The sequence below is a fragment of the Carex rostrata genome, chromosome 4 (assembly GCF_964058835.1).
Source record: "Carex rostrata chromosome 4, lpCarRost1.2, whole genome shotgun sequence".
Taxonomy (NCBI): domain Eukaryota; kingdom Viridiplantae; phylum Streptophyta; class Magnoliopsida; order Poales; family Cyperaceae; genus Carex; species Carex rostrata.
The window spans coordinates 9,812,266-9,834,795 of record NC_135921.1 but is presented as its reverse complement, the minus strand read 5'-3'; the positions used below and the strand labels follow the sequence as shown (position 1 = coordinate 9,834,795).

At 31.8% G+C, this 22,530-nt stretch overlaps 2 protein-coding genes across 2 annotated transcripts; both read right to left on the bottom strand.

Annotated features, from left to right (window-relative positions):
* Positions 1 to 315: 315 nt before the first annotated feature.
* LOC144553159 (heat stress transcription factor B-1-like) lies at positions 316 to 4,779 on the bottom strand. The gene is made up of 2 exons (XM_078301259.1): positions 4,439 to 4,779; positions 316 to 1,204 (listed from the first exon to the last, which is right to left on the bottom strand). Exons 1-2 carry the CDS (start codon positions 4,646 to 4,648, stop codon positions 611 to 613), a joined length of 804 nt encoding a protein of 267 aa, XP_078157385.1. The 5' UTR covers positions 4,649 to 4,779; the 3' UTR covers positions 316 to 610.
* A 14,725-nt stretch (positions 4,780 to 19,504) lies between these two features.
* Positions 19,505 to 21,256, bottom strand: LOC144553157 (uncharacterized). The gene is made up of 2 exons (XM_078301258.1): positions 20,643 to 21,256; positions 19,505 to 19,864 (listed from the first exon to the last, which is right to left on the bottom strand). Exons 1-2 carry the CDS (start codon positions 21,070 to 21,072, stop codon positions 19,758 to 19,760), a joined length of 537 nt encoding a protein of 178 aa, XP_078157384.1. The 5' UTR covers positions 21,073 to 21,256; the 3' UTR covers positions 19,505 to 19,757.
* Between the last annotated feature and the right edge of the window lie 1,274 nt (positions 21,257 to 22,530).

The window sequence follows — 22,530 nt, the reverse complement described above, 5'->3', positions numbered from 1 at the left end:
GCTACGTTTATTAGGCCACAACTTGTGTGCCAAATTGAAGAAGGCTTGAAGCAAGGGAAACTTCTCTGTATGGCTACCTTTTCTCTACTACCCGGATTTTGTACAGCAACTACTGTGCAGCGTATTGCGTAAGGGCCCTGCTTTTATGTCCCCTGCTTTTGTGTCCCCTGTTTTTTTATGAAAGCCATACCTGTTGACCTTATCACAGTAGAGGCCGATACAATAAGATTCACAGCAACAATGAAATGATCAACTTTTTTATACTGTTTTATTCATTTATTATGAAATTAGTCTAAATGAGAACGCCACAATATATAAGTTTTGTGATCAACTTCCAATGAAATAGTACATCATCTGGAATCTGCTATGGTTAATCCAATATATAGGTAAAAGAGGCCTGAATTTGATTACAGTTCTATTCTATGCACATGTCAATCGCCAATCCACACTTTTGGACATGAATCCTGATTTGGATCCTAAGCCGATTTGACACTGTAACAGCAAATCTAACTCTAACGCTTACATTTTAATTAAATTTACAGAACGAATTTATTCCTTTTCTTTGCTTCATAACTAAAAAGCATATATCCTTCTGTACCGGTGCTGCACCTCAATGGCATACTTTTCCACTGCTTTGTTGCATCGGTACCACTGGTACAGAACCCATCCACTGAGAACCAAAACCTATCTTCATTGGCCTCTCAGCAACACCACCGCAAGTATCAGTATCTTCACTCAAACCTCTCTTTCTTCCACAGGTACCTTTCAACCGAACCCCGAAAAGTTTAAATTCGCGGCATTCTTCCTCCTCGGCCTCCTTGACAACACTACTTCTGTCACCTTCCATTAAAATCCGAAAGTCGAGTTCTTTCACGTTCACAAACTTCGAGAGGAAGCCTAGGAGTTCATTGCATCGCTTCTTGGCAACTGCCAGTTCTGAGCTCAATGTCTCGTTATCTTTCTTTAGTTGCTCGTTCTCATTGGTTAAGGCGGCTAAATCATGACACGGTGACGAGGGAGGAGAAGAAGTGGTGGAGGAAGTGGTGGTGGTGGAAGGTGGTGGCAGTGGTTGGCTACTGTTGGATTTTCCGGTTGCAGCAGATGCTATTTTTCGCCGGCGAATGTTGCGCAGGATATCGGGTTCACCTTTTCGAAAATACTCGTTAGCAAATTCCCATTTGTCGGGCACAACCTTTCTAAATCCCTGCACAAGAGGAGGAAGTGTTAAAACAATTATACATAATTTCTATCATGCTTACTCATAATTCATGTGATGATAAAGGATTCTTAAATTTTGTTTTCTTAATCAATAATCAATCAACTATCCCTTCTTAAAGAAGGGGTGTACCTTGGGAACTAAATCAGGGTCCTCTGTGTTACAAATTTCTCTAAATTATACACGATTAGAAGTCGTCTCATCTCACCAATACATAAACCAGATTCTATGGATGACAAAATTCCATGGACTCGGTATTTTACTCGGTACATTGCAATAAATCATGAAGTAATACAATATGCTTCAGGGGTGTATACAGATCGGATAACGATGGATAATAATTAAACAAAATTCTAGTTCATTTTTATTTTTGGATACGGATGTGGATAGGATATAAATAGATGTTACACATCGAACATTAAACAAATACGGATATGAATATAGGTTGGATATTAAAATAAAAATGTCATATATTTCATTAAAAGAAAATGTGTTTTTGATCCTTGCATAGATAGAAATTGGTGGAAGAGAAATTAAGTACGAGGCGAATTTTGCTTATATTTTCCTAACTAAATAACAAAAGTAATAGCGTATAAGAAAAATTAAGTAGAAAAATCCATCTGAACCCGAATCCTTTTCATTACAGTGGTGTTAATATGTCACAAAATTAGGCCTTTTGAAGCCCAAACAACTTGCTAATACAACTTTGTCATCCCAATTGTGGATAGATGAAAATAAAGGAAACGTCAAAAAAAAGATTGTGCCTTCTAGAAGGCTCAATTTTTGGTAAGCTTGCTTTAATTACACTTCATTAAGAAGTGTGAGCTACTCTGGACTATCAATAGTGCATGATAACGATTTTAACCGAGCAGTTTCGGCTTCATGTAAATCACGAACCATATGCAACGTTATTTTTATTCTATAGTCCATACCCTATATTAAAATCTTTACCCAAATTGGAGGTGGAGAATTGGTAACATTTTTCCACAAAAAACAAAATTTCAAGGAGAAGCCGCCTCTCAGGAAAGCAAGCATATAGAGAAACAAACTTTCTTTGGAGTTTCAATTTCCTAGAAGAAAAATCTCTATTAAAAGTTTAAAACGAACTCTTCTTTCAAAAAAATATTCAAAAATGGGAATTTACTTCATTTGAAAGATGCTACCGTGCCAACCTTTCCTAGAACAAATTAATTTTTCATCTAATTAAATATGAACTATATATAGAATTCAATTTGTATATAGCTAAAATTGGATAAGCACTATTATATTCCTACACTTGCAATTTAACCCAAGATGAAAGAAGGATAAAAAGATTCACAAAAGCAAAAGATCAACCTATAAGAAAAACACACGTATGATTTTAATGTATAAGCGCCAAAATGGGTATCCAACTAGTAGATTACGGTCAACAGCTGGTGTCTAACCAATGGTTAAAAGATAATGATAATGTATCATTTTCAAATATAACCGCGTAATGGGTTTACATCTAGTAGATTCCGGTCAGAAACTGGTGTCTAATCCATGGCAGGTCAAAAGTTCAAGTAATAATAATATTTAAAACACTAAGCATTGTTAATTAAATAAGAGGCCTAGATAGTGTTTTCTTCAGGAAATTTTTTTAGAAACCATAAATAAAAAATAAAAAAATTACCCAACCAACTTTATTTTTTTTTACAAAAATCATAATAGCCGAGATGTCATTTCGGTCCGAAGTTATTTTTTTTCTCGTACCGAATTACTATTTTGATCCGAGGTGTTTTCATGTAAAAACAACTCGAACAGAAATGACATCTCGGTCCTAAAAAAAAAATATATATATATATATTTCAGACCAAAATGTCATCTCGATTCTTTTTTTTTTTTTTTTAAAAAAAAGCAAAACAATCAAGTTGATTTGATAAATTATTATTTTTTATTTATGGTTTCTAAAAAAATTTCTTTCTTCCGCACACTGTAATTTTGGGATTTATTTTTTATTTATGGTTTCTAAAGAAATTTCTTTCTTCAGCACACTGTAATTTTGGGATTTATTTTTTATTTATGGTTTCTAAAGAAATTTCTTTCTTCAGCACACTGTAATTTTGGGATTAATATCCGTCATTAATTTATTGTTTCATGTGAAGCTTCTAGAATAACCTCTTTGGCATCATTGTTAATCTTTCTTCGCTTTGTATAAGCACCATTTTACATTAGCACCATCATTGATAATTAATTAATTAATAAAAAAAATATTCAATATGATGTATGTCAATTTTAATATAATTAAAGAAATTGTTAACACTCGTTCGTTTGAAATTTCAAAATTTGAAAAGATTTTAAACGATTTTTAGATTGATATAAATTTTACTAACGCCCTTTCCAATAAGAACACCTATTTCTGTTCTATTAAGATCAATTGTTTCGAATAAAGACAAAAATAGGAAGACGATGTTCATATAAAATTTCAGAGAAAAATAATAATAAGAATGGTGAGATCTCCCAACGATAAATTATATATTAACTTTTTAATAACCAAAAAATATTATAACTTTAATTTCGAGATCTGAGAAAGAATATGTACTTTATATATGAACTTGGTGCAAATTCTACCATTAAAACGATTTTAACTTTATATTCGTCTATTTTTAATTGCTTTTGATAAAACAACAAATAATATTTAATTTATACAAAATTTGATAAAATCTAATAATATATACACAAACTAGTTAGAGAAACATTGTCAGATTACCAATTAAGTTAATAGTTATTAATAGAAATCAACACTAAAGAAGTAATAAATATTTTATTTCACAGAAAAATAATGTCAAAGAGCCCAAAATAATTGAAGTACTCAAAATATGATCCCCGGTTTCAAGGAGGATTTGACCAGCAATGCTAGCTCTCTTACTGGTTTAAATAAATAAATAAAGTCAAATTTGTAGAAAATAAGCTTAAAAATCATAGAGATTATATTAACGTCTCTCCTCATGTTCTTTAAGTAAGTCAACCAAAAATTGATCCACAATTCTGTAAAAGCAACGGTTTTTTACTAAATAAAATAAATTTAGCAGAAAAAATTGCAACTTAAAACCATACAAGTACAGAATTCTTGTTTCAATAAAATTTCCTTAAATTTTATACCCATTAATAAGCCAAGTTAATTTTCAACGAAGAACAACAGAAATTAATTAATGCTCAATAACAAACTACAAAAAAAAAAAAATGGGAGGATTGATAACTTACATATGTATTAAGCTGTCTAACAAAAGAAGAGAAGTTGTTGTGCTTGAAATGCACCGGCAAAAGATCACGTGCAAATTCTACCGGCTTTCGCACGATAAATGACTTCCCGTCATCGCCCCATGATATCACGTCGTCGGTCACCGCTGCCTCCACCATCTGATGCGTCTTTGTTAGGAACGGCGCCGGTCCCACTCCTCTCTTTGCCATCATCAGGGATTGAGAGAAATTGGAGGAGAAAATGGTAAGAAACAAAACAAGCAAAGCAGAGGAGTTTTTAGAGTTCCATTTATGGGTTGTGAAAGGAAGAGTTGAGAGTTTAGAAGGGTTCGCAACAACAGGGTTGGTTTTTTGGCAAAGATATTGACAGATCTGGTTTAACGTTAGTGTTATATATTAATTGGTTTGATTTTATTGTTTGGGTACTGTATGAAGTACAATAAGCTCTGTTAATATAGTAACCTGCTTTTGGGGGTGATTCCTGGAGAAATAAGAAGGTTCGCAAGAGAGCTCGTAGGTTCTCGAATGCGTATCCTCTGCGTTAACTCAAAAAGGAATCTTGTGAGTTAATGAATCTCAATCATCTGATTTTAAACGAAATCAATTCGATCTCATTTATAATATAGAAATCTTTTTAATATTAATACGGATCTAATCTGCACGAATTTTAAAATAAAACTAATGGTTAACCCAAAAGATTCCTTTTGAGTTAATGCAGAGGATACGAATTCGTAGGTTCTCCGTACACGTGGCGGAAATCGGAACTGCCAGGAGTACGACTTTCGGTTGGGTCCCTATTTTGTCCTTATCTGGAAAAGGGGGTTAATGTTGGAAAACAACTGGTACTAGTCTGTCTTCTCCAGTCTTAAATCAAATGGAGATCTCCAACGTGTAGTACAGATTTTTTTTTACTAACTCGGATTGATTGACGTCTGCTGATGCGAGATTTTGTGCCGAATATTTTTTCCTTGCTATTTTTTTCAAAATAAATAAATAATTGACATGTATTTCATGGAATTTTTTTTTTTCAGGTCGCAAATTTTATTTTAGATTCACTGAAGAACAGAGATAAATAAAACTACGGCTCTGCGTCAGATAAAATCTACGTTTCTGATAAAAATAAAATATTCACAATTTTTTCTGATAAAAATAGAATTTTCACGGAATTCATATCAATTCTATTTATTTATTCAGAGAAGATTTTAAGAAAAAAAATTCAGGATTTTGTGTTGATTCGGCATTGTTTTTTCTAATTATTTAGGAATTTTATTTTTTTAATAAAATAAAGATAAATTACGTTATTAAAGTGCATAAAAAGATTTCTATCCATATTTCCGTGCCTCCAATCATAAATAATTTATTGATTGCAGTGTGTGTATTGGATCAATTTGATTCATTCTTACCTTACTCAACGCTAATCTTTTAAATACCAGCTTATTCTTTACTTATATGAATATTTTAAGATTAAATGAGCAATGAAATATAAACATATAATTATCAAATAAATTGTTAATTTATATAATTCAAAGTGAATGTATTGTAATTAGCTAAATTACATTAATTACAACACATGCGCATTGTAATAAAATAAAAGGTTAGATGAAATATATATCATTCTCTGTACAAATAGGTTAAGAATTACAGTAATTTGATTTTGATGAGTATCAAAAGCCTATAAAAATTCACATGCAAAAATTATTTTCGGACATTTTTTTTTCAAGTTATTGGTTCATAATTATTTTGTGGGTAGAATATTTGTAAAATGTATTAAAAATATTTGAATTCTCTTCTTATAAAATATTAAATATCAAATGGAACATTGATATATGAAATGTTGTACAAATCACTATTCTTTATCACATATTTTATAATTAAATCAATTATGACATTAGATAAAAAAAATAAAAAATAGTTATTACCTCCTTTTCTAATATCAGGCACATCTCCTTTAAATGAGGAGAAAAACGAGAGAATGTAGAAGTCATCTGATGTGAATATATTGGGATATGACTTATTAGCATGAATAAAAAAATATTAAGATGTGTCAACACATTGAAAACGATGATTTTGCAAATTTATTTATTTAAAATGTCGTTATCATATGAATTACAATATATATTCATTGAAAATTTTGTAATAATTCGTCACACTGCCATGGAAAATTATCAGGTTTCTAGACAAGAAATATGGCCAGTATTACATCATATAATTTCCACTTGATGGAAATAATTTTTTTTTAAAGAAGAGGTAGCCAAGTTTTGTCCATCTAGAGAACAGATATATCCAAAAAGTGATGTCCAAATAACATTCGGAAAAAAAATGATCTAGAAAAAAGATTTCAAATACTAATGTAATTAACGAGGCGATATGGAAAAATGAAATTGCATATATGATTTTTTTTTTAATCATATCAACTACTTTAGTCGATTATTGTAAAAACAAGAATTGATTGTAAACATAAGTATTCTGCAACAATGCCACACTGAAGCGGGAACGGCAGAGGATACCCTAGAACAGGATGACATCAAATGGAAATGGACGAAAACAGGTAATTACTCAGTTAGAAGTGGATACCCTAAAAAATCATCCATGCATTGCAAATAATGTTCATTGCCTATGGAAATTACGGGTATCACCGAGAACAAAAGTCTTTGGATAGTTTTTAGTCAACAACAGACTGCTAACTATCGATAACCTAAGGAAAAAAGAATGGCCTTGATAGGATCGATTTACTATAGAGACAAAACTTAATATATTAATTAGTAGTGCATGGAAGAGATAACATTCTATGACAGAAAATTTACTTCTATTATCAATAGTCTCTTACTCTCTTACATCAAAAAGACTCCTTACACATTATATAGACTCATAAGAACTTTTTACACACTCCACTGATACTAAATGACATTTAATCCTCTTATTAAACCCTCTCTATTTCCTATACACGTTTTTCATCTTTCAAGACAACCTAGAAGACCACAACATGCATCTAAAGAATTCCAATACATTCATGATAATTCTAGAGAGTTCACACAATAACTAATACATTTGACTAATTGACCAACTAATTAAGTTTACTATTTCCAACAGGTCTATCACAAACATGTGTATCATGTGTTGCCGTGATGCCGAATCAACAATCCACATGACAGGATAGTGCCCATTTGCAGCACAGATGTATAGAATGATGGATATTGCGCCACAAATGAGAACAAATCCAATTGAATCCATACCATAGCCGGACAACGACAAAAAAATAAGGGGAACTCTACTAGTGGCAATGTTTGTCATTTGGAGAGAAAGATGTGCCCGTATCTTCAGAGATGCCAACAAGACTCCCAAAAATTGATAGAGAAAGTGGCGCAATTGTTACATTGCACCTGATAGGGCCATGTTCCCAAGGCCCTTTTAGCCTCAATCTGGGCCATGAATAAGGCCGGGATTAGGACATTATTCTGTGAGGCCAACCCGTGATACAATGCAAAGTCCACGATTGAGGCCCACAATAAGCCGGCCCAGCTACGGCCAAGACAGCCTACACCTCGGGACATAAAGCCCAAAGTCGCCCCTGAGTCAATAATTGCTTATAACTGGCAGCCACGTCGGCTACCGACCTCGCCGCTGCCCATACAGCCACGATCACATGATCATAAGTGGCCACGATCACATAACCTTGTAACTAACTCACGTTCTGCCTTACCTTGGCAGGGGTAAGGCAGTAGTAGGTCATACTATATAAGGCATTTCCCTCCACAGGGAAAGGGGGAACCACAAGCTACTCACGCTTGCATACACACTCTCATCTCGGAAATAAGACAGGTTAGAGTTAAAATACTTCTGAGATCTCCCTCAGTCTCCCAAGCTTTCATCTTGCTCTGGGGACCCGAGGTCATCCTCCACCTTAGCCTCTAATTCTTTAGAGGTTGAGCATACTACCTCGGAGAGATATCGTACAGGTTAGAGTCAGATATCCCCGAGATCACCCCTCAGTTTCTGAGATAAGCTCCTGACCTCCGAGATTCGAGACAATCCTCAGTCTCCGAAGTCCCCCTGCGACTTCCGAGATCAAAGATCGTCCATAGATCTCCCGAGCACAATCATTACTCGGCCTGCGACTTCTAGCAGGACGAGCCCAGTTCAGCCCAATTATAGCATACGGCCCACTATCCCTAGATAACCCGTATCAGCACCACCGAACCAACGGGAGAAGATTGACTCATAAATATAATTATTATGTTTTTTTAGTTAATTTAAACAACTTATTTTTTTTTCTAGTTTTCTTAAAAAAAATAGCTTACTTATTTAATTTTACTTTCGCGTGTTTGGGCGACTTGTGTTTATTTTTCAGTTTTCAACTACAAAACTTTTGTAATCGCAATTATCAATCAAATATGGACTAGACCGTATTTTTCCTAAAAAAAATAAAATAAACATAAGTATTAGTAATTTCATCCTTATAAAATATAAAAACATATTATGATTTTAAATATTTTGATACATGTACGTATGTGTACATATTTGACAATTACAAATTATTTTCCAAGTACTAATATGATTATTTTAGTTATATCGCATGTTGTTTTGTAATTGCGAAAGGTAGTTTGCAACTGAAATAAAAATGCTTTCAGAAAAATGCTTTTGTTTTCTGAAAAATAAAGACGGATTCATTCCCCTGACTTATAATTTTATTGAACCATAAAAGTACATAAATTGAAAGAAAGAAAAAAAAAGAATAATATCAAAGAAACAAAAACAAAAATAAGTAGTACAAAGAATTTCTTTAAAAAGAAAACGAAAAAAAACACACACACAAAATTACAGATAAAAATCTGTAAATTTCCTTTTCACAAATTATGTCTACGATCTTTTTTTAAATACAGAAAACAGCCTTTACTCAAAAAGAGAGAGAGAGAGAGAGATTCCTAAACATTAATTTTGTGCGATATTACAAAGGGAGGTCCACAAGACCACAATTTGACAATGTTTGGCAAAAAAATATAGTTTCACTAAATTTTTTTCTCCGTAAAATCAACTTTTCATACTATTTTACACAGAAATGAATGATATTTGACCCCCTTATTTTCCTTCCCATTTTTTCTCAGCCTCTCACCTAATTAGAGAACTTAGTAAAGATGTAATTAATCATTTAGAGGTGATGCTAGAAAAAAAATGTTTCAAAGTTTTTAGTCGTGGGCCTAACATTTGAAAAACATATATAATAAAGTGACGTTAATCATGGTGCTTTGAAGATTCTTAGAACATTCACCGCAAATTAATGATGAATTAGACTCATATTTAATTATAGGAAGCGGCTAACAGTACCCCAACTCCAATTTCTCAAAAATTCTCGGATATTTTCAACTAATTCTGTAAACATCAATACTAAATCATGTAACTAATTCAACAAATCCTGTCAACATAAAAACACGTGAAAGCTGTTAAAAACGCGTGACAGCTGTTGAAAAAGTGTGACAGCTGTTGGGGACCACCTTCTGTGAACACACACATAGTATCATGTGAACATACACATATTATCCTATAAACATACACATATTATCTTATAAACATACACATATTATTCTGTAAACATACATATTGTACTTGAAATTATGACAGTTGAAATTATGGTAGTTGTGGCAATTGAAAGCGCGTCAGAACTAAGCTAAAAAGAAAAGGCTTTTATACACGGAGATTTTCAGGGGACTGTAGCCCGGGACGTTACCTTTTCTCTTAATTATATTGATAATAAGAATAATCGCTGTAAAATAAACAATTTGATTATGATTCACATGGTGCCTATATCATGCATGCATAGAACAAATGATGAGAGTGGAGGGTATGCTCTATTTGGTCTACTTAGAATTAAAAAATTAGTAGATATGCCTTTTATATAACGAATAACACATTAATATATAAACATCTTTTTTGTAGAGTGGAGGTTGAAATACCTATCTCTATTATTTTATACTTTTTTATATTTCTATTTTTAGAACTATAATAACTTAAAACTTAAACGTCAAATAAACACGTTAGTTAATCAATACCATTATCTCTATACATGCGTAAAAGATCACGACATTTTTAATTTATTTAATTAATATCGGAAGCTTGCAAAAATATACCAGTATAGATAAATTGTAAACGGTGATTTTTCAACTTATCGGCTCCTATAAAATCAAAATCAAAAGGTGATATTTTTTATGTGTATATAGAAATTAATATAGATTAGATCTAATGAATTTATTTTGACATATAAAATATTATGCTATTTTTTATTAGAACCCTCTTTTCAAATTGAAAACTTTTAAATTGATTTAAAAAAATTATTATGAAGATTATCAAATAATTGTATCATAAAGAGATTCAATCCTTAATAAAGTTCTACTAGATTTTTTTTATATAAATTTCTTACTATGTATAATACTACAAATGAAAATTCTGTAGTCAATATCAGCAAGCTTTATGATAGGTACATATACTGATTTATTAAATTGTTTGTCACCTTCAAGATGCAACTGCTGTATAATGTGAAATCATGCTACAAGTCAAAAAGAGGAAGGTGTGGAGAGCATCTAATGCTTGAAAATCAATTAACAGCTAACTTTACTAAAGAGAGTAAAAATATATATATCAATCAACTTCCGTAGGATTTTGATATCTCCATTCTGAGGAAAACATTGTGTTAAATATATGAACCAGAATAACTTATTTCTCTGCCTCTCTCTCCTTCTCAGGATTAGAACAAGGGTGTTCCTAAGTTCATTATTTTTTTTTTTTGTGAATTAGATTTTAAAATGTATCGGATTGATTTTAAATGATGAATTCGAACTATTGAAATCTGTCTATTTTATTGGTGATGCATCTACATGCAAAAATTTTAACTTTAGAATTAATTTAGTATAAAATCAAACGGTCAAAATTAGATCATTAAATTAATTTTAATATATTTATTTTTTGAACATTTTTTTACCACTTGACTCTATATAAAATTATTTTTAATTTTTAATTTTTTTTTGTATGTAGATGCATCACTTGTGAGATATGTGAGTTTCAGTAATTTAGATTTATCATTTGAAGTCAATTCAATATGTTTTAGAGTTGAGTTCATAAAAAAACTATTTTGTCTAAAGTTAGTAAAGTTTAGAAAACTATATAAAATGCAGTCTTTTAAGTATATTTTATATAGAGATTATATTGAACGGTTTAAATTAATTGTCTGAATTTTTATAACCAAAACAACGAACCGTAGTTCGGATCGAATCAATTTGCGCTATGCAGTAATGCTCCTTCGTTGCTGGAAAAAAAGAAAAGAAAAAAGATGCGTCCTGGTTGTGTATGTCAAAGATCAAAATGGAGAGAAAAGAGCCAAATAATGCAAATATATCACAAAAAACTCTTTCAAGGACATTACGGATAAAACAAAGGAAATACATCATATTAGATTCTTTATTCAAACGCTGCCAATCAAGTTAGTTGGACACCACACCAAGTTCATTTTTTCCTTTGCACTGGAGTTGGTTAAGTTTCCAGATTCAATTACTTGAAAAATCAGGATTGAAAAGTTTCAAAATGTAGGTGGGGAAAAATCAACAGTCAATGTTTGCTTTTTTGTTGTTGTTTTCTCTCTTATCCTTTCCGAGACTTTTACTTGCTTGATGCTTCCAATGCAATACTTGTTTGTTTGTACTTCTTGTACCTCATAGTCAAGTCGTATAGCTTTTAATTTTTGTTTTGACCTTTACGTTTTAGGGATGGAATAAAATAATTACTGTTGATTGAAGAATACAAGATTACTAGTCAGTCTTTAATATAAAATACTATAGGACATTGGAATAAGAGTGAGTCTATGGTACTATACATATTACGATTTGGCACTGTTCAACGGCTCTATATTCGAGTTTTCAAATCCTAACGGTCGATCCGAACCGTTCATCTTGTTCTCCATATTAATATGTGTTTGGAGACCAAATTTTACATTTTAAAAAAAAAATTACTATTTTTTTTAGATATTTAGAAAATCACTTGATCTGAAAATTCTGGACCATCCAAAAACAGTGATTTTCAATAAATTTAAAAAAATAGTAAAAAAATTTCAAAAAATGTAAAATTTGGTCTCCAAACACATATTAATATGGAGAACAAGATGAACAATTCGGATCGACTGTTAGGATTTAAAAACTCGAATATAGAGCCGTAGCACAGTGCCAAATCGTAATATGCATAGTACCATAGGCTCACTCTTGGAATAATTACCAGAGATTTTGATGCATAAACCAACTGTAAAAAAAGAGTGAAGATGGATCGGATATTATTCAACGGAATCCAGATCTGTGTTTGAAAATTAGATACAAATATCTAAATATCTATGCAGATAGAGGTACAAATATGGTTTTAGATTTTAATTATCTGCATCCGAATAGTAGATATATATCATATAGTTTAGAGAAATGTTCTGGTCTTTGAGCCATTATATCCGAGCGCATCCCCAAGTAGATTAACAGAAAAAAAAATTCAATATTGTCTAACTTCCATTTTCAGCACTAATATTCAAACATTTAAAATTATATTTATAATATTTTAAAATGTTACTCGCAAGCATTTAAACCTCTATCTAAAAACATTTCTAAATAGTTTTAACTCTCAACTACTTTTGTCTTCAAGTCAAAAAAATAAAGATTCTTTTCGCCCACTCTTTTTTATTTTTTCTCCGATCATTCTAATTTATTTTTCTGACGATCTGTGATAAATTTTATGAATATAAAAATACGAACATTTTATATTCGATTTTATCTTTCAAATAAGATCCATGAAGAAATACTTTTGAGTAATTTTGAAGTCATTTGTTTTTTTTTTAAAGCAAAACTCATGAGCACTTTAAATTTTCAAGTTTTTAAATCTCAGTTTACAATTATTAAAATTTTCAAGGCTTTGTATATGAGGTTTATATGCTTTGTACATGAGCTTTGTAAGTATAGTGTTATTGTTGAGATTTATACGCTTTGAAGTGTTATTGTTGAGGTTTAAATTCTTTGTACATGAGGTTTATACGCTTTATTCTAGATATTTAAAGTGTTATTAATGAGGTTTATATGCTTGTAGATGAGGTTTATGCGAAAAACTTGAAGACTTATAAACAGAAGTTTAAATTATTTTGAAGCAAAGAAAAAAAACTGAAAGTCACGGAGATTTAAAGTGGTAAAAAAAAATTATGACACAAATATAACTCGAAAGTTATTCTTTATGAATCTCATTTGAAACAGAAAATTTGTGAAAAACGTTCGCATTTTTAGATTCGCAAAATTCATCACGGATCGTCGGAAAAGTGGACGAGAATGATCAGGGAAAAAAAAGTGAGTGAAAGGAATCTTTCCGTTTTTGGCTTGAAAACAAAAGTAGTTAGGAGTTAAAACTATACAAATATAGAATTTTAATGCTTGCATATAGAGATTTAAATATTTGCGTGTAGCATTGTAAAATGTTATAAAAAGAGCTTTAAATGTGTGAATATTAGCGCTGGAAATGGAAATTATATAACATTAGAAGTTTTTTCTGTTAAATTACTTGGGGGACACGCTCGGAGAATTTGTATGAGGTATAATTATCAGGCTCCTATAGTTTAATGTATATTATAAAAAATATTTATTTATATATATATATATATATATATATATATAGATAGATAGATAGAGAGAGAGATGGGCTATGGTGCATTGCAATGCATGAACCCTCTTATGCATTGCACTATAAATCATGGATTTAAAGTCCAAACCACCAATCCGAACCGTTCATCTTGTTCTTCATATTAATATGTGCTTGGGGACCAAATTTTACATTTTTTGGAGTTTTTTTACTATTTATTAAGCAATTTTGAAAGTCGCTGATCTGATGGTCCAGAAAATTTTACTGTTTTTTACTGTTCACAGCAAAACAACAATTTTCAAAAATGCTTAATAAATAGTAAAAAAATTCCAAAAAAATGTAAAATTTGGTTTCCAAGCACATTTCAATATGGATTAAACATCTAACGGTTCGGATCGGTCATTTGGACTTTAAATCCGTGATTATAGTGCAATGCATAAGGGGGTTCATGCATTGCAATGCACCATAGCCCATCTCTATATATATATATATAGAGTTAGGCTGGGGTGCTATGGATAGCATAGTGGTCTCTATGCTACGGCTCAATATTCGAGTTTTCAAAATCCAAACGGTCGATCCGAACCGTTCATCTTATTCTCCATATTAATATCTGCTTGGAACCAAATTTTACATTTTTCTGATTTTTTTTTACTATTTATTAAGTATTTTACAAAATTATTGATCCAACGGTGGCTGCACAAAACAGTAAAACCGTTGGATTAGCGATTTTCAAAGTGGCTTAATAAATAGTAAAAAAATTCAGAAAATTATAAAATTTGGTCTCCAAGCAGATATTAATATGGAGAATAAGATGAACGGTTCGGATCGACCGTTTGGATTTTGAAAACTCGAATATTGAGCCGTAGCATAGAGGCCACTATGCTATCCATAGCACCCCAGCCTAACTCTATATATATATATCTAAGAATATCCGATCTATATTTGTATCCGAAAAATAAAAGCGATACGGATATAGTTTACAACTATCCGATCCGTAACTGATCTATTTTCATCCCTAGTCCGGCATCAAATAATGGATATAAATTATTTTTCCGGTTTTAATATTTAAATTATTCGGATACTATATGGTCATCTCAAGCAATTTTCTTGGTGTGAGATGAATTTAATGAATACGATTAAAAAATTTGGTTTCAAAGAGTGGAGCCGGAATTTTTTTAATTCATAGCATCTGAAACCTGCCCTACTCATTATAATACTTTATATTATTTTATATTAATTTCTATAAAAGGAAAATTCTGTCTTTTCTGGTAGGTGACAACTCTGTTCAATTGTTCTGTACTATACTATTATTCCAAAGAAAGATTTATTTGATTAAAAATAAATCTAATATTACATTTCTGTTACGTGATAAATCAATATAGTACTGACTCAACCAAGTTATTTGATTTTTGCCAGAAGGGCCGTATCTAATCATGAGAAAAATAAGAAAATTGAGATCGGTGAATAAATTATTGTACTGTAATTTTACTTTGAAGATGAATCAAATACTTCATTGTTTTCATGCTCTATTCATATCTCACTTCTTTATGTCCGATTTCAAAGTCTAAATACATGATCCGAATAGCTTAACATGATATTCATATTAAAATATTTTTGGAGACCAAATTTTATATTCTTTTTAAAAAAAAAATTCTATTTTTTATGATGGGTACAGAATCACTGTTTTTAGATGGTCCAATTTTTTTTTGAAAAAAACTGCGATCTTCTATCCATCTTAAAAAATAGTAAAAAAAAATTCAAAAAATATAAATTTTGATCTCCAAGCACATTCTAATGTGGAGTTCATATTGAGCGTTCGGATTATGTGTTTAGACTTCGAAATTGGAGATAAAAATATGTGATGTAATTGGGGCCTAAAAATAATAGAGCATTTGAGCCCTCTTTTATTTTATAAGAAAGGCCAAAAGTATACTAACTTGTAAACATTTAAAATACAAAGAAAAGATATTGTTCATTTTTATTGATAAGGATGATTAGGCCATTTCTAATCAGGCTTTAGATCGCATCTGGATCTAACCCGAAAGTATCTGTAGTTACAAGAGGAAACCGAAATAATGTTTTTTTTTTCGATATTTTTTTCTTAGATGAGACTTAGTAGTTATCTCAGCGTATATTTATCTAAATCTATTGTTTTACTTGGGTATTAAAAAATGGTGCAAATGAGGTTATTGATCTTGAGCAACATTGTTAACATTGTTATATTAAATCATGAAATAATATAACCATTATATTAATTTTAACCATGTTATTGCATTATATTATCTGAAACCTGCGGTATTCATTATAATACTTTATATTTCTACTCTATTGTTTTACTCAGTAACTTTTGACCCCTTTTTTTCTCATGCAACATTTATAATATAATAGTTATTGATCTTGAGCAATTTTGACCCCTTTTTTTCTCATGCAACATTTATAATATAATAGTTATAATTGACCGGAAAGAATATAGCCATCGGAACATTTGAAATCAATGAAAGAGCAACAGACAACAATGACTTCTTTTCTAAAGTCGTAATGGAAAAAATGAAAGTCAAGTAACGCTCTTTATGCTTCCCAATTTCCCATGGAGCGAGTACCTTTCACATCATTAATTTATCCGACTCCGGAATGGTGCCTCAAATTCAAAATTCAAGCTTATAAGACGCGCACCGGCGCAATCAATTTCCAAGCAACTGCTCCAGCCTAAAAATATGCCTTTGAAGAGGGTTTAAATGCCTTCATGTTTTTGTGTCTCCATCATGCCTCCATCTTTCTCTATTATTTTCAAAGTTCAAACAGTCGATCCGAACTGCTCAACCTAACCTCCATACTAAAATATGTTTGGAGACCAAATTTTATATTTTTAGGAATTTGTTTACTATTTTTTTAGATAGGTACAAAAATATTGTTTTTAGATGGTTCAGATTTATTTTTTGGTTATTAGGTGTCGATGAATTGCATGCTAGCGCTTTATTTTGGACATGTTGTATAAACTTTTTGTTTCGTAATGAAACCGGTGGTAAAATACCACTTTTGTCAAAAAAAAAAAGATGGTTCAGATTTATTGATTTTGTACCTATCTAAAAATATAGTAAAAAAATTCCTAAAAATATAAAATTTGGTCTCCAAACATATTTTAGTATGGAGGTTAGGTTGAGCGGTTCGGATCGACTATTTGAACTTTGAAAATGATGGAGAGAGATGGAGGCATGATGGAGGTACAAAAACATGGAGGCATTTGAACCCTCCTCTTATCCTTTTGTGGCTAACAATGACATAGTTCACCAACTCAAAATGAGTTTCTAAATAATTATTAATTATTTTTTAAAAAATTTTAAACTCTCACATCTGTGAAATTTAATTTCAGAGTTTTTATTAAACTACATTAGTAATAAATTAAAAAGAAAAAATAATTTGAGCCAATTCTTTAGTCAGTGTGAAGTTTATGGATAAGTTCTTAATAATTTTTCTGCATATTTTTTAAATAAAAAATTCTCCCTTTCAAATTAAAAATTCTAATAATATCAAGGATGTAAATGCCCTAAGCCTATTTAGAGCAAATTAATTTACTTATTTTATTTTCATATTTTATGTTTTGTTTGTCAGTTTAAATCATGAATTAAGTTAATCTGTTTGGGTGAGTGTGATGTTTATTTATGAATTCTTCAAACTGAGCAAGTGCAGAGTAAGTTAATTTGTCCGAAAAGATAGAACAACTTACATTTAACTCATCTTTTTTTTTTTTGAAATCATTACATTTAACTCAATTTAGTTCTATTTTACTCTTTATTTAATAATTAAGTGTGAAATAAGAGGTTTATGTCATCCCCTACTGTATAATAAAAAAGTAAAAAAGAAAACTGAATTTGAAAGGAAATTCGAAAAAACAGCATAGTTTGAAAGCAAACTAAAAAAAAAAAAACAGCATAGTTCGATGCTTTTACCGGTAAAAGTCCGGTTCATTCCGTCTATTATGGGCCTAGTTGAATATAGACGGTAGCCTGCGTTTGCCTCAACTTTTCTAAATGATTGAGAAAAATCAAGACCATGGGCCTAAATTATATATTATTGGGCCTATTAAACGTTTAACCCATCTTTATATTTGATAATTCAACGGGCTGTGAGCCTGTGACCATCACCCGAAATTTAATGTCATAAATAATTGATTGACACCTTTAATCGCTGCCATTCTGGAATGTAACAATATGTTATTATTAAATCAATGGACAATTAAGTTTCATCTGTTCATCAATATCAACAAATCAACCAAAAAAATGAAAAAAAAAAAGTTTTGATATGCGTCATTGCATTTTGATATTTATTAATTTTTTAGGCTAATCTTGTGCTTTTGACAGAAAATAATAAGTTTGTGCACCGTGCATATACTCATGCTAATCTGATATAACACAGTAATTTGCAAAATAGCAAACTACAAAATATGTTATTTTGTTAAGAAAAAACTCTATGTAACTATGTATGTATCAGAACGAGAAACTGTATTTGTACCATTTAAAAACCATTCTAATTAATGCGAAAGTGCCAGGAGTTGGCTGAATGATTATCACCTAATTTGAAAATTAGAGAGTTCTAAAAACTAACAACCAAAGTTATAAATAGCCAACTATATTTACTGTACAGTTGTTAGAACTGACAATCCAAGCTAGAAAGCTACATTTAATTAGCGATCTGTTACACTGCTTGTATAACAGCTCTTTGCTCTGTTTTTTTTCTTTTTTGAACTTTGCTAACTCCTCTATTACTATCTATTGGAATTTGGATTTCTTTTTACTGTCTAATTAATGAACTGTGGGAAGCTAGTAATTTTTTGATAGATATAGTAAATCGATATTACAATTAACAGTTTCATTATAGTTCCATATATTAGTATGAAACTATTCTGTGTGATTTTACTTTGTTATATTATGAGCGTTGCACAACTTGTGGTATTTGTCAATTGTCAATGATTTAGATGGAATAAAATCTATTTTTTAACGCCCCCTGTTAAGTTAACACAACATCCAGCATAGCAATCATAACTATGTAAAAAAACACCTTAACATCTATTATTACCTCGATGGAGTTCCCACAAGTAATATGAATCCTATAAAAATGGCAAACCTATGTTTACCAGCATCCAGTTCAGTTTGACATTTTCCATAAACATTCAAATTCCACTTTACCAGTTGCAGATACTGACAACAAATCTACATGTATCAGTTTTAATTTTAGTTCTTTTGCTTGAACTTTGCAAACTTTCTGTTGAACAAAATCTGGTGATTGTATTTGCGCCAAATCTCTTGGTGAGATCGACAACTAACAAAAACAACACATTTTGACATTATTTGTACACGAGTAATGAAGCTTGAGCATTGATGCAAAGCAAACACAGATAAATAGAATGCAAAGATAACACACATTCACGCCACATAGGCAAAAACTTTTTCTGAGATCAGATTCAAAATCAAAGTTAGTCATTATGGTCAGGATTCTGATCTAACTATCTGCTTTTAAATATTTCATATACACCCAAACCACCAGAGAGAGTGAATTCAAGATAAGGTACTGATGAAAATAAATCCCATTTCGCAAAAGTAAATTGCGCAATGGTCAGTGCGGCAACACCGATACTTCCTTGATGCATAATCAATTTTGCTGACATTTTTCCCTTTTAAAGAAGCACTTAAGCAAAACCACCACGACGCTTCTTCTCAGAATTGCGGCGTATCGACCAAGCAACCACGTGGGCCCATTGCTTCAGACGTTCCTTCTTCATGTCAAGCGTATCACCTAATTGATCAACATAGTTAAATCACTTAGAATACACTGGTACTTTATTAATTATAGATGACCTTACAAGGAAAAACTATTCATTTGAACTATGAGATGGAGTATTATTTACATATATTGAAATTAAAATACACGAAACAGGTGTCAAATCTAATATATTTCATGTACTGCAATGCCCATGACTTATTGTGCTCGTTGTTTCAAACAGTAGTATTTTGGAAAATTCCAATAAAAACAAGAGCAATTTATTCAAATTCAAATTTCAAAATTTTTTAGAGGCACAAGTTCACGAAAAATATAGCTCATGAATTGCTGCCTTGGACATTGATCAGTTTGGTCTTAAATCAACAATTTCAATCCAATTTCAAAAGATGAAATTTATACACATCAGAAGCCATTTAAAAAGTTGAGAAGATTTTCAACAGAAATAAATCATCAATTCAAGTTTCAAAATATTACGCGGAAGATTCGGACTGCCAAAAAAATAAAATCAACTACTGTTATTTAACCTCACTATCCAGATCATTTACCAAAAGAAGATAAAAGCAAATTATTCTTCACACCAAAAGTTTTTATAAAACGTTTCTCAAAATAGAAACTGCTCCCTAATCGGTTTGTGCCTAAATAATTAGTTAAATTCAATTGCACCAGAAATTTACACGCCTTACAAGCGCTTTGTGCTATCTATTGCCCCTGAAGTCACAACGCCTAACCAAACTTGATTTGCCTAGAGAATTATATATCACATATGAAAAAGCAAAGAGAATGAGAACCATACCAGGAGAGAAGAGAGAGACAGGGCTACCCATGGGCGACAGATCCGACGAGCTGGACCCCGCTGACGCCATTGACCCTGATGGAGAGGATCCACCACCAGACGCTGACGCAGCAACGAAACCTTTCAACCCTTTCTTCACAGCATAGTACATATCCAGCGCTGGGAAAGTCTCAGCGAGTTTCTTCGCCTCAGCCTCACCAACAGCAAACCCATCAGCGTCAACCAATCCAAGATCGATACAACCCTGGATCTCATCCAAGTCTTCATCTGTCACACTTTTACTCCTCAAGAGTCTCCGTTCACGATGGATCTCCTCTCGCCTGTGCCACGCCTCATCGCGCTGGACCTCCGGCGACCAGGAGTGTTGTTTGAACAAGCCATTAACTCTGGGGAAAGGCTTTGTACTGGGTGGAGGAAAAGGATCCGACATGGATCCGATAGGGGAGGCCCCGATGGGGGCGGGGAGAGGTCAGAGGGGTGAAGAGTTTTTATTAAAGGGAAGAAGAAAATGGAGAGAAGGGTTTTTATTGGGTCGGATTTTGAAAAAGGGTTGGAAATGGTTGGCTCGCGTCACGATTCCCTCTGTCCATGTCGGCTTGTTTTTATAATATTATGTCAGTTGGGAGTTTAATTGCTTTGGTCAATTATTAATTACTAGCATTAATTGCTCGGCCAAAAATAATATAAATCATTATTGGCATTGCTTCATTTTATGAGAAATGATTACTAGAGTGTAGAAAACGGGATTTTTTTGATAAACCATAATTAACAAAATGTTTTTTTACTGATCCAGCATAATTGCTTTTTTTTTTTCAAAAATCAGAAGGACCGGAGCGCTCCTCCGGTCTCAAATTTTGCCTTTTCTCAAGACCGGAGGAGCCCTCAGGTCTTACCAATTTTTCATATTTTCCCACCTTTTTGATTGATAGTGGTGCGGCGGATCGTGCAGCGACTCATTTTTTTTCTTTTTTTTCACCTTTTTTTTCTCACCAAAAACCAGAACCAAAAACAAGAAGGACCGGAGCGCTCCTCCGGTCTCAAATTTTGCCTTTTCTCAAGACCGGAGGGCTCCTCCGGTCTTAACAATTTCTCACCAATTTTTATTTTTTGAGTGCGTCGGTGCGGCAACTGTGCAGTCACGTTTTATTGTCTTTTCTTTTTGCTATAAATCATCTTCTCTCCCATCAGTCTAACATAAATTCAGAAAACTTAATCTTATAAATTTCTTCTTCTCCGTCATTTTAAGCTGATAATCAAGCTCCACTGAATTATTGTGTTGTTACAGATTGGCCTCTTCTGTGTTGGTAGCTTTCATCTAAATATTGTAGTAAATTTTTTTTTCAATTACAGTAGTTATAAGGTTGTAAAATTAAAAATTAGTTACTAAAATGGCTAAATTTAATCGCTTTGGATGGTATGGATTTGATATGTTAGGTTTTACAATGTCGATGAGTTTTGTTTATAATTTGTATGTAGTAGTGTTAAAGTATGGATTTGATCATTCTGTAAAATTGCGAAATAAAAAATTTTAGTATTTTTTTTATATGTTTAGGTTTTAAAGTATTATAGTGTCGAGAAGTCTGTTTTACAGTATGTATGTAGTAGTCTTAAAATAAAAAATGATATCGATGATTGATTGTTAATTTTTTTTCAGATAATGTCTGGAGTAATAATAAATGTTTATCATAGACGCGAAATTTCAGACGCACCGACTTGCACATTTCCTGTTACTAACTTAACAAGTTTTGATGAGCTAAGAAAACACATATATGTTGGCATTCGTTTGCTCCCTAGCCAGTTTGATCTGACAATCAGGGCTCGTTTGAACACGGCACCACCTGGCTCAGCAGAACAATACCAGTTAACATAGACCGCGAAGACATATGGC

Excerpts from the sequence above, each read along its gene's own strand:
- LOC144553159 (XM_078301259.1), bottom strand. The coding sequence starts at position 4,648 with ATGATGGCAAAGAGAGGAGTGGGACCGGCGCCGTTCCTAACAAAGACG. Across the intron at positions 1,205-4,438 it reads TTAGACAGCTTAATACATAT|GGATTTAGAAAGGTTGTGCC; the intron begins GTAAGTTATCAA and ends CCTCTTGTGCAG.
- LOC144553157 (XM_078301258.1), bottom strand. The coding sequence starts at position 21,072 with ATGTCGGATCCTTTTCCTCCACCCAGTACAAAGCCTTTCCCCAGAGTT. Across the intron at positions 19,865-20,642 it reads TGTCTCTCTCTTCTCTCCTG|GTGATACGCTTGACATGAAG; the intron begins GTATGGTTCTCA and ends TTGATCAATTAG.